This window comes from Camelus dromedarius, chromosome 8, assembly GCF_036321535.1.
Source record: "Camelus dromedarius isolate mCamDro1 chromosome 8, mCamDro1.pat, whole genome shotgun sequence".
Lineage (NCBI taxonomy): Eukaryota > Metazoa > Chordata > Mammalia > Artiodactyla > Camelidae > Camelus > Camelus dromedarius.
This window is the reverse complement of record NC_087443.1, coordinates 56275816-56291769: the sequence shown is the minus strand read 5'-3', so window position 1 is coordinate 56291769 and position 15954 is coordinate 56275816. Positions and strand designations below refer to the sequence as shown.

Here is a 15954-nt window from a genome sequence, read left to right as displayed (position 1 = left end):
ATTCCCTTCCCTAAAGGTACATCATTCTGCATACAAGTGCTGGGGGTCAAGCATAAGAGCTCCTGGCAGAAACCTGGGCTGTTTTAAGATTTCCTTCAGTACCAGGGACCTTCTCTTTTAAAGGCTCCACCCCTTTAAAATCATATCAAACATTTCCATGTACACCCACAGTCCACACTCAATCACACACATACACACACACACAGACACACGCACATACTAGCTGAGTCAAACTGCAGTTGACTGACATAATGTATATTTTGTAATCATGTCATAAAACATTCATTTCAGTTTTGTGCTTTCTTTTCCTATTCTGGAGCAAATAAACTTTTTATTAAATTTTATTGAAATGCATCATACATAAAGAAAATATGCAGATCTGAAGTGTAACAGCTCAGTGGACTCAAAGTGAGCACACCTGTCTAACTGCTGGAGCAATGGACCATCGGGCCCCCTTCCACTTGCTGCCCTCCCGCCCCAGGGCAGCTGCCATCCTGACTTCTTACACGATAGATTCATTTTGCCTGTATTAGAATTTGCTATTGGGGAATCATAGAGTTCACACTCATTCTATGTCTGGCTTAATTCGTGGAACCAATACACTTTTTCATTCAGGTCTCAGGCATTGTCAGAGGTATGTGAAAAGCTCATGGACTCTAGGTGCTGTCAAAACCAGAGGTTCTCAACCTTGCCTTCACACCAGAATCTCCAGGGGAACTTGAAAAACTCCTGATATCCAGGCTGCACCCTAGAAGAATGAAATCAGGGTCCCTGGGAATCGGACCAGGCATCAGCAGTTTTTCTTGCTCCCCAGGTGACTTTGATTACGACCAACGATGAGAAACACAGGTGTAGGCAATTCTGTAAAGTATTAGTATCCCTGTTTTACAGCTGGGGAAACTGAAGCTCCAGGAGTCTCAGTTTACTGTGCTACTGTCACGAAGCTGGAGCTCCGATTCAGGTCTGACTTAGGGTGCTCTTTGCATTGACTTCATCCATGGAACAGTAAAGCCCAAACCAGGTGCCTCCTGCCAGAAACGTCCTCACTGTAAGTCCTTCCAGAGCTGTGGAGAAGCGGGGTGGGGTTTCCCAGGATAAAAGGCCCTCCAGGAGAAAGGCAGAACCCCAGGGGGGCTGGTGGTCAGGAGAGAGTCACCACCAACTGGACTCCATCTTTGCACTGTGCCCCCTGGAAGCCACAGAAAAGTCCTTGCAGGTGGGAGCAGCTGCTGGTTTTGAGGTCACAGAGAAGTTTCCCAGCAGCTGAGTTGCTCTGGGGGTGCAGTACACAATTCTGCCGCTCGGTGGCACCATGAGCTTCTGTAAACCCTGTGGTTTTCACACACCCCCTGCTTTTGGCCCAAGGAAGCCAGACCACGGAATCGGAATCGGGAGGTGGTGATGGGTATGCAGCAGCCCACAGCTGCCCGGAGGTTCCTCTGCTTCCCGGGGCCCGATGGGGCCTGTCCCCGGCTGAAAAGGGGTGTGCAAGGATATGGCTGCCACGGACCCAGGAGAGAGGCTTCTTCCCCATAACTGAGCCAGCAGAGGAAAGCCAGGCAGAGAAGCCATGCCTCACCTGGCTTCTCCCCCATCAGCCCTTCACCAAGCTGCCCCTGTGGGCCTCATGCCCCGTGAGGAGCAGAACCACCCATACTCCCATGATGCCCTGGGCTTGGAAGTACCAGCCCCCCCCCGCCCCCCCCCCCCGGAGCCCAGGCACTATGCCAATTCCTTCCCTGGGAATCTGCCAAATCCTCACCCTAGGATGGCTAACGGGGTCTCTGAAGCTGATATCATCTTCCCCACAGTTTAGATGAGACAAAACCAAGCTTGCCACTTTCTAGTTGTGTAAGTTTGGGCAAATTACTTAACTTTCATGAGCCTCAGTCTCCTCATCTGTAAAATGGGAATGCTAGTCCATACCACAGAGAGTTGTGAAGACTGAATGATGAATTATGTAGAATCTTAGCCTAGAGCCTGGCACATAGTAAGTCCTAAATAAGTGTTAGCTACTATTGTTTATTATTACTGATAATAATAAGGTTGCAAACAGGACAGAATGAACCTACTCGCACGTTAAAAAAAAAACAGCTCCATTGTTACAAGTTTCACACACCCCAGGTTTGAGCAGAGTCAGTGAGTCCAGCTTGCCTCATGCTCAGGCAAAGGCCCAGCTTCCTCTTAGAAGCAGAAAATACAAGCATCGAAGTCACCCAGAGTCCCATTCGGAGAGGACACCCCCAAAGCCCCCACCAGAGGTGGAGTCATTGTCCCCAGAGTCTGGTAAGATCTTCTGTGGGCCCACAGACCTGTGTGTGACCCTGGCCACCCTGAAGCCTCAGGCAACTTCCACTTGGGTGTCATCTCCATGCTCACTCTGACATCTCATGTCAGAGTGAGCGCTGGGTCAGGAGACCTCGGCTCTAAACCTGGCACAGTTGTCGACCAGCTGTGTGACCTGGGGCAAGTCACTCACCCTCTCTGGGCCTCATACTGCCTCATTTAGATGATCTTTAAATCCCCTTCCACACCTCTGCCATATGTATTTAGCAAAGTATCTGGCACATAGTAGGTGCTCATTAAGTGTTATTTAATTTCATAAAATCCAAGGCACAACCCTGCTAGGTTCTAGCACCCACATAGTTTTCTTTAGAACTGAGTGACCTGTGTGATCCAACCCTTAACAGGGCCCAACCCAGGGTAAGAGCTCAAGAAATGGCTTTTTATCTAATTAATTCATGACTTACTTTTGACCTGGCTTTCAGTCCAGCCTCTTCCCCCTACCCAAGGCTTCAAGGGCTGCATAAAGGCTCCAAGTTAGAGGATGCAGAGTGTCTGCCTCCCCACTAGACTACAAGCTCCAAGAAGACAGGGTCCATCCTGCCTGTGTCAGGGCACTGCCTCTTCAGGAAGACACTCAGCCCCGCCTCCTCAGCGTGAGGTGGGTGGGCAGCCAAGCATCCCCTCACTGTGGTCCTGGGGCAGAGTTCTGTACCCCATCGCCATGAGGAAGAGAAGCAGCACAGAGCCTCAAGCTGGGCAAGACCTTTTATTGGAAAAAGAAATAATAAAACGGAAGGCCACGGCATCGCCTGTGCCTAGTTATGCCACGGAAGACGCACACCAGCCACACGGTGGGCCAGGGTGGGCACAGGCCAGGGTCAGGGGGCTGTGGTCGAGCTCCCTGGGCTTCAGCTTGCCTGGGGGACCCACTTAGACTCAGGGGCTGGGCAGCCCTCTCCAGCTCCCTGGAACCTTCCTACACTCCCATGTCCAAAAGAAAATTAGGCCCTCTGGTTCCAGAAAGCTCCCTGCAGTGGCTGGTCTTTCATATCCACTTTAGCACCTCCTGAGGCAGGCAGCCTCCTGTCCATCTTCAGGCACCAGGACAGGGCTGCTTCCTTCCCACTGGCCCCACTGGGCCTCCACCGCCAGGGCCTCATTGGCCGGACCCCCCTTTCAAGAAAGGAGTTTGCCTTTCCCCTGCGGGTCGGCATCTCCTTTGACCTTCCAAGGAAGCCTTGCTTGCACAGACTTAGAGGGCCCCTGAGCCCGGGCGGGCTGAGTATGCAGTGTCCATGGCCCTGGTGCCTTGTTACGGGGGACTGGGACTGGGCCATAGAAGGCCCTGGAAGGTTGGCTTTGATCTCCTGGAACCTTAACTTCCTTTTTGTTAGAATGTACGCAGTAGAGTCAGAAGGTGAGGAGAACCTTGCAGGTCGGGGAGAGGCCAGGGAGAAGAGTCAAGCTGGCAGTCCCAGGTAAGGGGCAAGGGGCATCAGAACATTTATTTACAGGGAGTCAGGCTGGACCCACACCGGGACGCAGCCACAGACCACCCCGTGGGAAGATATGACAGGCTGCAGAGAGGGGCAGTCCCTGTCCCAGCAGGAAGGGGAACATACAAGTGCACTCTCACACATACCTGCACTCACACGTGTGCTCACAGTGCACTCATGCACACCTGCACTCACACATACACGTGCATTCATGCACACAGTGCACTCACACACGTGCTTGCGTGCACACACACTCATTCTCACACACATGCAGGCTCTAATCTCAGGAAGTTGGCTTCATTTCTGGAGGTTCAACTCCCCCCCTCCAAGGCTGCGTCTCTCTAGGAAGCATTTCTCCGGACCCCGCATAACACCTGGAAGCCTGCAAAGTCACAGGAGTTGGACACCTCTTGGCAAGGTCAAGATAGCCTCCAGGCTCTGGGTGGAGGACAGGGACACCATCAGTCTGGAAGAGGTCAGGAGGGGGCTGGACAGCTCCCCACACAGCACCCACAGGCTGACCGCTCCTGTCTCTCCAGACCTGGGATTCAGTGGAGGCAGGACCACAGACAGGCAGAGGCCCCGTGGTGGCATCAGAAGAAGCAGGTGCTGGGAGACAGCCATGGGGAGCAGGGCCCCGAGGGAGCGAGGCCTGTGGATTTGGGGTGAAGAATCATGCAGGATGGGAATTCTCTACGGGACAGACCTGGATCCTTTCCTGGGGTGTTGGGGGAGGAGCTGCAGAGGAAAAGGGTTGTTCAAATTGTGCTGTCCCCACCCCAGCCTCCCCCTGGAAGACCTGCTGCCTCTGTGTGACCGAGACCAGCCCCACTGGGTAAGAGCCAGGTCAGGAACTGGACCATCCTGCCAGGGGGCAAAGGGCAGGGGGCATGGGTGGATGGCCGGCAGGCAACATGGGGCCGGTGCCCCTCCCTCCCGCCCTGGGCAGCAGGGTGGGCCCAGAGAAAGACTCAGAAGCGGGTGCTCTGGTAGCGTAGCCGCCGCAGGTCTGCAAGGCCCTCAGTCCAGCCGTACACCTCCCTGCAGGGACTCTCGGCCAGTCACCGGGCCCCCGCCCCGCCGCCCCCACCGCTGCTGCTGCCGCTACCACTGCTGCTGCCGCTGCTGGAGCTGCCACTGCTGCACCGGTCCTCGTAGATGGAGATCTCGATCTGGGGTGGCGTTAAGGTGGGCTGCTAGCTGCCGGGCAGGGCGGACAGGAACTGGCTGAAGGAGGCCAGCAGGAAACGGGAGGCAGAGCTGTGCTGCTTCCTCGACAGTAAGGACTCAGAGGCCTGGGGAGCGAGACCCAAGCCCCTCCTCGCACCTGTGCTCACTCTGCTCAGAGACACGGAGCCCAGACCAGCAGCTGACATTCTAGTGGGTCTATTACCATATCCCGGGACACGGATGTGCCCAGGACAGGGTGTTAATGCACAGGAAGTGGGAGGACTTGGGTGTCTTGAGTTCAAATCTCAACTCATCCTCTCTAAGCTATGTGACCATAGACCAATCACTTCCCCATCAATTATCTCATCTGAAAAATGGGGATAATAATAGAATCTTGGGGATATTGTGAGGATTAAATGAAATCAAGCATGTAAAGCACTGAACTCAATGCCTGGCACAGTGAAGGCTCTGTGACAAGAAGTACCTCTCCCTGGGCTTGGTAAGCATGAGATTCTGGGATTTGTGTTTTCTTTACTCTTTTTCCTCTCAGTTTCCCAGTAAAAGTTATTTTTTAACAATTCTGCTCTCACTGCTGCTAACTGAGGGGCAGGATGTGTGCACCTTGACCAAGTGGAGTGAGCAGACCTAGAACCCATGGGCGGGCCAGCCTCCCATGGAGGCCTCACTTTTCTCATCTGTGAAAGGGACCTGCCACATGGGATTCAATGAGGGTTACATGTGAATGCGGACATGTTCATGTCTGTGGAGATGTGCATATACCTTGAGGGGCAGTGCAGCCTGGTAGTGTAGGGTGGGCCTGCGCTTAGACCCTGGCTCTGACGTTCACCAGCCGGGCAGCCCTGAGCCAGGGTCAGCTATAAAGGTAATAATGAGTTACCCACTCTATAGGGATCTTATGAGAAGTATATGGATTCATACTTTCAAAGAACTGAATATGATGTCTGGCATGTATTAAGCACTGATTGAATGCAGCTCAATATAAGCAAATCCTAAAATTCACAAATAGCACCAATAACTTATGGTGGGGGAGGGGGATTCCTAGGAAATCCGTGACCCTGAGCAGAGGCCGCTAGGGTGGCCCCCTCTCCTGGCAGCCTCACCAGGGGCCCCACTTGTTGGCAACTCTGTGCCCTCGCACGGAACAGCCGGAAAGGATACAACCCTCATCCCACGCTCCACGGGGTCTGTGAGTAGGAGGCCTCTAGGGGCGAAGATCTTCTCATTCTGCTCCTGGATGTAGCGCGAGATCTTCTTGAGAACCTGCAAGGAGAGGGGCCGGTTGAGGATGAAGGTGACACACGGGAGCCCCAGGGGCGGAGATGCGGGGCTGTGTGGGGTGGAGCCACCTTCTCGTAGTGGGTCTCCATGCAGAGGAAGATGAAGTAGGCTGTGGCACAGGCCAGGCAGCCCTCCAGGTAGGAGCTGCCCCCAATCTTCTCGGCCTCCGCGTAGAAGCTGTTGAGGGTCTTCACAGTCTCCTCAAAGAGCTGCCGCTCGATCTGGAGGGAGAAAGGGACAGGGAGACAGGACGAGGTCAGCCCCTCTGAGTGTGCACAGTCACAGGAGGGAGGGAGGGTCTCAGTGCAGTGGTGGGGCCACCTGGGGGGGGGCAGGGAGGGAGCGCACAGGCACGACCAGAGAGGCTGCAAGTGCCCATGGAGCACTGGACTGGGAGTCAGGAGACCTAGGGTCCAATCCAGACTTGATCACCAACAAGCTGTATGACCCTGAACTAATGACTTAACTACTCCACCCTCAGTTTCCACACCTATAAAATGAACTAAGAATGAGTACTTGGCCCCCCTTAGAAACAGGAAACTCCCATGAGATTCTAGATATGAACATTTTATACAGCAGATCAGGCAGGAATTCCAGTGACTTTGTCTTTCTTTCTCTCTCTCTCTCTCACACACACACACCACTGTGATGGCTACAGGAGAGCTCAGGACCTAACTGGTAGGGACTCTCCATGTTTGCATGGGGCTCCAACTGCATGAGACTGATTCGGTGAGACCTCAGGAATGTCCTTCCAGGAGAGGGCACTTCCTCCCAGCCAAGAGGTCACCCAGAACACAATAGCCCTGTGTGTTTGGACAACTGAGAAGCTATGCTGCTGGCATCCATAACCATAATAGCTAATATTTATCAAGCACATTTATTAAGCCAGGCATTTTTTAGGTATTCTTTCATTTAAGCCTCATAACGATCCTATCAGGGAAGTATGATGCCCACCCCCGTTGTACAGGTGAGGACCAGTGGAAGCTCTGCTTTGTGATCCAGACCATCATCATCTCTGGCCTCTTTAACTGGTCTGCCTGCTCCCAGCCCAGCCGAGTGGGCCTGGCAAAGTCAGATCATGTCATAACTCTGATCAAGAGCTCCCCAAGGCTCCCCATCTCTCTCCAAGTAAAATCCAAGAAGTCCCTCCAGGGCCTGGCCCTGTGAACCCTCTGAGCCCCACTGATGCCCACTGCTTCCTGAAAACACCACAGGCCCCTTGCGCCTGCATCCTCAGCTGCAGTACGTTTCCCCGGACACCCCCACCCCAGCTCATCCCTTACTCCCCTCAGGACTCGCTTTATCCGACAGCATCCCCCCACTACCATCTTCTCCCCAGCTCCCTCTCTGAACTTGACCTCCTGTCTTCTATTTCTAGTATTTGTTACCACCTGAGCTACTATATATTTTCTTGCCCTTTAAAAACAATTTTTGTATCCTCTGATAGAAAATAAGCTCCATGAGTTCACTCCTATGTCCTCAGTGCCTAACACATAGTAGGTGCTCAGTAAATACTTGCTGGGTCCTGCGCGAACGTGGCCGAGGCTCCACAGCTCCGCCCTGAGTCTGTGCTCTTCCTCATGCACCCTCCACTGCTGGCCTGGAGTGGAAACCCATCAGCTCCCAGCTCAGCAGGTGTCAGGGTGTCTCTTGCCTCATTTTTTATGTACTTCAGAGCACCCCCCTTCCCCACTCACCCCCACAGGATCAGAACTGCCCATCACACAGGTTAGGGACCTCCCATGCTGGTCTAGCACAAAAGCCAACCCAACTCCACCTTCCCAAACCCATTCAGATCTGCCTGGGTCAGGACCTATAAGTGTCCCATCCCGGACACTCTAATTTAATTGATTGTGGGTGTGGCCTGAGCACCAGGGTTTTTGTAAGCTCCCCAGGAAATGCTAATGTGTAGCTGGGGTTGAGAAGTGCCGCTAAAGAGATTCCTGAACTCAGTCCTGCAACTGACTCAGCATCTCTGATGACACCTAATATCATCCAGTAAGAGGAATTTACATTTGTTTTACAAGCTCTCTAGGTGATTCTCTGAAATTTGAGAGCCACTGAACCAGAAAGTCTCTGAGGTTTTCTCAGCTCCAACTTTCTAGGCAGTGACAAAAAGTCAATGTTAAGGACATTTTTTAGTTCTTCTGTGTGAAGTAGCTGAGCAAGTTGTTTTCTGTATTATTTTTATACTGAAAAAATATATATATTTTTTAATAAGCTCCTCAGTTCCATCACTTCCTGTGTGCCACTTTTAGAAAAAGACATCCTTACCCGGCTGTCCAGCTCTGGGGGGAATTTGGTCTGGAACTGACAAATGGTCCCATCACTGTAGTCTCTCTGGATAAAGACCTTAGTGGCCAGCGAGGCACTTCGCCGGAGCTCCTGCAGATTGTGGACCTGGGGAGACGTACAGGAGACACGTGCTCAGGGAGATCATCCTTGTAGGTTTGTCCAAGACTGAGGGGTTTACTGGGATGTGGGTCTTTCAGAGCTAGAATCAGGAAAGTTCCCAGGAAACCAGGACAAGTCGGCCACCCCACAAGTGTTCCAGGACGGCCACAGGAAGCATACCTGTGGAGTTTACCCCAGAAGATGTCTCTAGCTATCCCAGAAAGATCTAGAAAAAGCCTGAGCACAGCCAAAGCTGAGCCAAAATGAGAGGTTCTGGAACCACCAACAGAGCCAGGAACAAATTTTAACAAGAGGAAGACACTTCCTGGTGGCTGGCCCAGATCCTGCTGCCTCTCTCTCTCTCTCTCTCACACACACACAGACACACACACACACAGACACACACACGCACGCATGCATGGAGGGGCTTTTCACTCTTTCATTCAGCAAGTATCAAACATTCACAACTGGTCAGGCCTTAGCTTGGGGATCCCAGCCCTGGACAAGACTGATGCCTCGGACCCTGCAGAATGGACAGCAGGGTTGGAGGAGGGGAGCATGTGAGGCAGAGGAGGACCTGAAGCGCCCATGAACTCAGAGGGAGATGGGGGTTCAGACCAAGTTATGGCCCAGGTCAGAGATGCCATGAATCGTTTCCACAGTCCAGTACTTCTCACTGCAGGAGAGAAGAGGCCCACAGATGTCCAAATTCCTCAGAGAAAATTGTGGCTAAAGTGGGCTGAGGCCAGAAACTAAAGAAATCTCCTGCCCTGGTAGAAAAGAGTGGAGTGACTTCTGTCCCTTGTCCACATCTGCCCACTTGACGTTGACACAGACTGTAGCATTTGAGGGGAGTGGGCCCAATTCCACAGATGAGCAGGGCCTCTTTCTTCCACTCCCAGCCTCCATCACCCACGTTTGAGACAAGCATCCCACTGGATGAAATATGCCAGACAATGGAACCACGTGGAGCGCAAGCCCCAAAGGCAGAGTGAACACAGCCAGTTCATCCTGTGTAATTAAGGTGAATCTGTTCAGTCACTCAGCTTTCATTTATTGAGTCCCTACTATTGCCAGGCTCTGGGGATGCTGAGCAAAAGACAGTCAGTGAGCTCCAGGGAGGAAGACAAGTAAATATATAAAGAATTAGACTGTGATGAATGTTACAGAGAAGTAACATCTTACCCAGAAACGCTTACTCAGAAAAGGCTTCCTGGTCTGTGTGGAGTCATAAAGGAGTTACCAGTGGTAGGGGGTGGGGGTGGGGAGAGGAAGGAAGAAAAGGCAACCCAGACAGACAGAGATGCTTGGGCAAATTAACAGAGATAGCAGAGAACAGGGTCTACCCCAATGACCGGAGGCAGATTTCAGCAAGGCTGAAGTTGGTTTGCGGATCAGATAAGAGCAGTAGATGATGAGACAGTACAGAGGAGACAAGGGTTAGATCACAAAGAGCTTGACAGGTTTCTCCTGGAGGGGAGGATTTAAGATGGAAGATACTTAAACTTGCTTCAAAGCTGGGGAAAGAATAAGTAATGAGAGAAAGGTTGTCAGTAGGGCAGTAGGAGCAGATAACAGGTAGATCAAGGTCCTGGAAAGGTGCAGATCAGAGACTCCTAACAAGACTTTCCTAAATCCAGGTGAATTTTGCTCTGCATAAGAGTGCGATCCCAAACTGTTGTGATTGGATGAAATAATGTGTAAGTGCTCCTCTAGCCTTAATGGCCCTCGATTTCTCTAATCAAGGTTTTAATGGAGGGAGTCCCCTTGACATGTAGTAGGATCCTATGATAACTTGGAAAAATTAGGAGTGCTTTGGTAATATAAATAAGTTATTCGTCGGTGTGTCTGCTGTCTGGTTAAGGTTTCATGTGGCTATATTTTCAAAAGAAAAGAAAGAGGATGTGATCTTCCCCACCCTTTTAAACCAACTTACATGAGCCAATTGATCTTGAGGATGGATTCCCCTAGCCCCCAGAGGATCATTCTGGCAGCTTTGTGAGTGGTGCATGGAAAGTGGGCATGACTGGGGTGGAGGGGCCAGAAGGAGGGATGACTAGCTCTGTAGTAGTCCAGGGGAAAACTAACGTGGGTCTAATCCAAGAAAAATGATGGTGAGAATGGAAAAAAAGGAAAAGAACGGTGCTTCAGTCATTCTGACCTGGGCTCATCTTCTTCCCCTCCAATATCCTCCTTTGTCTGTGCCTGAATGCACATGTGCACTGTGTGCTACCATGAAGGTATGTGTCTCTAGCAACTGGCTAGCTGTTGACCACAGCCACTTCTTCCTCCCAGGCACACAGATGGATTCATTCCCAGCCTCCCTTGCAGTGGGTGTGGCCATATGACTGTATGGAATGTGAGCAGAAGTGATAAATCTCATGCATAGGCTTGGCTCATGAAAACTGGCCACTCCTCTCTGATCTTTCCCCTTCCACAGAAACCAATGGAGCCATGTGTTGAAGGTGATGGATGCACAAGCTGAAAAGAGCCCGGGTCCCTGAATCACTGCCTGGAGGAGATCTACCTACTGATCAGGAACCTGTCTGGGACTTTACTGAGCAAGAAATAAACCTCTTTTGTAGTATGTCATTAGGATTTTAGGGTGCTACCTTACATAATACAGTCCCATTTCCCCTTGGCTTTTCTCCATGGGATCTCAAGTAGCCAGAGTGGGAGGGATCAACACCCTTTCCAAACCCAACAATATCCTGAGCCTTATCACACTGTCCTGGCTCTGGGTGACCAAGGATCTGCTTCCCTCCCTGGAGAGTGTTCATGAGGTCTTGAGAAGTTGCTAGAGGACAGTATCAGACACACTTTATATGCCAGAGCCTTAGTTTCCCAGATCTACTTACAGCACACCCATCACAAACTCAACTGTAGTTAGTGAAGAGTGGAATTTAAGGCAAGGCACGGTCTCCTGGCTCTTTCCATCCATGGTGGCTGAGCTGCAAAGTGCTGATGGAAAGATGACCCACTGACCTAGGAACAGAAAACCTGGCTGCTAGTCCTGGCCACGTGACCCTGGGAAAGCCTTCCCTTCTCTGGGCCTCCATTTCTTCAACTAGAAACCGAGAAGTTGGAACTACATAATTACTAAAGCCCCTGCCAGCTCTGACATTCTAGATGCCTTTTCAGGGATTACAAATGCAAATGATTACAGGGCCTAAGCATATAAGTGGGCCAGGTGGGGACTGGGGCTAACTAGAGAGCTCACACCCTGTCTCAAGAAAGCAGCTGACTATTGCCAGGTGAGAATATGTGCCCAGGTTGCCACAATTCAATTCTGATTTTCTAAGAGAAGCCATAAATCCAGATTTCCTTAATAATAAATATCTAGATTTTAAAATGTTTCCAATGAAATTTTTTTTTTAATAAACACTGAGCAGACCAAATAAGGCACACCTGTGAACCAGATTCATTCCTAGAACTGCCAGCTTAGGACCTTTGAACAAGGAATCCCAAGGCAGGGCCCCTTGGACTAGAGCTTAAGCCAGAGTCTAGGCCACTTGCCAGCTACTTAGCTTTCACGAAGCTGGCAGAGGTTTTCAGCCAAGATCCATGATGCTCTGGAATCCCACAAGAGGGTTTCAGAATATGCACACACCTCTCTATGAGGCCCCAGCTTCTGTGTTTCCTCTGGGTGGCTCCCCTGGGCAGTTCCCCTAGGGTTTCCTAAATGACCCAGACCCTTGGGCTTCTCACCCACTTCTCACCTTCCTCAACCCTCCCCTCTCCCATCACTATCCCCTAGTGGCTGACAGTTGAGTAAGGACCGGACCAAGAGGCACTGCATGAGGAAGAAAGAGAAAATCAGTGGTGAGATCTGCTGGCACCAATTTTCAAACTGCAGTGTGGCAGGGAGGAGGAGGCTGCAGGGAGAGCGGGTACCTGAGCTCACATTTAGGGGTCTGTCCACCTGAAGGAGTCAACTTGGCAGAGTTGGGGAGGAGCAAGCCCTGGAATGCAGATGACACTCCCAGGCCAGGGCTGCCCAAGACAAACAGGAGGCCCGTCTGGCCCACACCTCCATCCTCATTAAAAACCTGCTAATTCCAGAGGACGCATTTGAGACTCAAGAATCAGAAGATTCAGCTGATAAGCCAACACCATGCTCCTTGGCTGAGGTGTGGAGGAGGAGTGATGATCATGAGTCACAGGCAGCCAAGTCGGGATGGAAACCTGGACACAAGGGCCTTCCTCCTCCTCAGTCTGCACCAGAGCCCCAGCCCAGGCCATTGTCTGCTCGTTGTTCATTCTGTGCCTCGGAGATCAAACTGCCAATACCCTACTTGGATAACGCTATTTAGGTGCATTTAAAAATCCTTTAAGGGCCAAACTCCACCACTTGGAGAAACCCCTCCCAGCCAGGCATCTCCAAGTTGTCCTTACCATCTGGACTGGTTTCCAGGGCAGACCCTGCTCCCATGACACACATTCGCGGAGGTCTGTCACACAGGAAATGGGCTCATTACAGTTTTCCAAATGAGGTCAGTGTATGGCTCCAGAGGCTTCATCCCTCCTCTGAGGTCCTCACGCACACCCCTCCCCTATTGCTAACTCCTAAACAGAAATTAGGGAGTAGAAAGATACAGTTTCCATGCCTTCCATCCAGGGACCCAGGGATATCAATTTTTCTCAGTTCTCTTCCTCTCTCTCTTCCTTTCTCCCCTTCCCTCCCTCCCTCTCTCTCTCCCCTCTCTTCCTCTCAAAACACCTTCTGTTGGAGCTGAGGACCTCCCATTCAGAATCCTAAGGGAATGGCCACAGGAGCTTGGCAGGAGGTTTTCTTTCTCCCAACAAGTTTTTCCTGGTAATCTTAACTCAGTCCAAACAGTAAAAACAGCCTGGGGAAAATGACTCACTCTGCAGCCCAGATAATGTGAACGTCCCGTGTCTTGGCACAGCTAAGGCTTCCTCCCTCAGTGCTTTCACCAGAATCCACCCTAGGCCAAATTGGCAAATGGGCAATGTTTGTCTTCAGCCCCTCATTCCTTCTGGACATTCCTCTGTCCCTTTGCCCTCAAGCTGAAACAGCCAGGCCAGTCAGGGTACTCAAGTCCCCACATGCCAGCCCTTCCTGAACTCCTTTGCATCCCTCCCCATCAAAGCCTCACGTCAAGACCCCTGGTCCTCTACTCTCTATTGGGCAACACTGTTGGCTAATTGGATACACCTGGATGCAGCAGATAACGCACTGGCCAGGGAGGCAGAAGACTTAAGTTCTAGTCCTGGCCCTGCCACTTTTTAGCCAGATTTTCTCAGATAAGTCTCAGCACTCCAGTTGTATCATCTGTAAAATGGGATAATGATGCCTTCCTTGGCTCCTTCACAGGGATGGGGCAAGCTTCTGAGCATTAGTTGTCTCATCTGTTAATTAGGGATAATGACACCCATCCTTGCCCACTTCACAGGTTTGCTCTAAGACCCAAAGGAGATCACAAATATGATAGCACTTTGTACACAGGAAAGTGCTATATTCACAGAAGCGTTATGAGCAGAGCCTCTCCCCAGGGAGAGTCATATACACTCAACAGCAGCCTCCTGGAAACACGGCCTTGACCTAGAGATGTAAGCCTGCTGGTTGGAATCTGTGAACCAAAGCAGGTTCACAGCTGAGAGAGAGAGATGCTGGGATAGAAGAGCCTCTTGGAATCTGTCAGATCACATCAGAGATGTCTCCACACTGCTGGCCCAACTGTGCCCATGTGGCTGAAGTCTCCCCTTTCTGCCATAAACCAGCAGCATCTCTGCTGCAGTCTGGCAGCCTTGTCTGGAAGGTGACCAGCTCCTTGGCCCTTTCTCCTTTGTTCTTCCTCCTCTTCTCAGTATCTTTGGGACTTTCTGAGCACTCTGCATCCCTCCACCCAAGAAACTAAGCTCCATGGGTCTGCTCAGGGCTTGCCCCCTCACAGGGTCCTGGGGGACACGCTATCCTAGCTAACCCTGTGCCTTGCCAGAAAGCCGAATGATGCCCAGCAACTGCACCTCATTCTGTGGTGGTGATGACAGCAGAATAACAACTGTATCACTTGGTATTGATGTCACGCTGCTCACAGGGATGCCCAGAGGCAGTGGCTGGATCATTCAAAAGCCTTTGCTCTCCCCTCAGCTTGTGTTCCAGCTGGGTTGGAAGTGGGGAAACACCACAAAAGAAGTCAACATCAGAACTGGGGAGACTCTGGTGTCCTGGTTTCCACTCCAAAATTCAAAGAAGAAACTTTCCATTCTGCTGCTGACATGCTGTGTAAGTATCAAATAGGTCCTCCCCTTCATGTGTTAACTTTACCACTTATAAAGTGGGAACATAAAGAGCTCCCTTTCTCTTGTGAAATGAGTGGGTAGAGGAGGTAATTCCTGATCTCTTAAGCATTGCATATAGATCCTGCCCTCAGCCAATAGGCCCTTGGTTCAGCTTTCAAGTCCCCTGAAGGTGACACACCTATAGGCACACCCTGAAGAAGGCAGGTCTTCCCATCAGACACAAGAGAAATGTAGTCTTCTGGTACAGGAAACTCAGAAGGGATGTGAAAGCAAGAAAGGGTAACATGCAAAAGCAGATTGGTGCAGGCAGGGCATTAAAACCAACCATTCGGGGTTTTGACCTGAGGATTCTTTGTCCCCTCCTGTCCCACACCTCCTTCCAGCCCCCGCAGAGGAAATGCGGATGTAAAGGTAAGTCTGTCATCTCTTAGCCAGGCTTTTGGGCTCAGAAGCTGGATGGATGCACCACATAGCAACAGCAGCCAGCCGCCTTCCCTCCCCTAAAACAGGCTCAGGCTCGTCTCCAACTCTCTAGGGAAGCTTTCAGGGCTTGCAGTCCATGGGAAGGAGAAACCCCACCTGAGCCTCCCCCCCCCCCCCCAGCAACCCTGCTACTAGTGCCAACAAGTGGTGCAGGCAGCTTCGGGACTCAGATGGGGAAGATTGACACGCCAGGGGTGAAATGAGCTCCAATAAGGAGCCCCTCTCTTCCACCCTGCCACTCCGCCCCCCACACCTTCCCTCTGGCTCGACCCAGGACACTACCCATCCCACTTTACCCGCCACCCTTCACCCCACCCTACCCTACCCTCTTGTCTTCTTTTCCCGCCCCTAGAGAGGATGTGTCCCCATAGCAGTCGGGCACTGCCTGCGGGCCAGTGCTCGCCCCCTACCTCGGTGGCCATGTTCCGGGGGCGCTGACCTCTCCGAGCCTGCTGCGGGGCCCGTTGAGGAGGGACGTCCGCGGTGCTGACTCGGGAAGCAGGTGGGCTGCCGGCGGCGAAACGGGGCCCGGGGCGCTGTCCACGGTGCTGATGCGGAC

General features: G+C 51.7%; 1 protein-coding gene across 1 annotated transcript; it reads right to left on the bottom strand.

Moving 5' to 3' along the window:
- Positions 1–2045: 2045 nt before the first annotated feature.
- GOLGA7B (golgin A7 family member B) lies at positions 2046–15949 on the bottom strand. Its single transcript, XM_064488317.1, has 6 exons — positions 15806–15949; positions 8526–8651; positions 6320–6472; positions 6132–6233; positions 4891–4954; positions 2046–4520 (listed from the first exon to the last, which is right to left on the bottom strand). Exons 1-6 carry the CDS (start codon positions 15815–15817, stop codon positions 4456–4458), a joined length of 522 nt encoding a protein of 173 aa, XP_064344387.1. The 5' UTR covers positions 15818–15949; the 3' UTR covers positions 2046–4455.
- Positions 15950–15954: the final 5 nt, after the last annotated feature.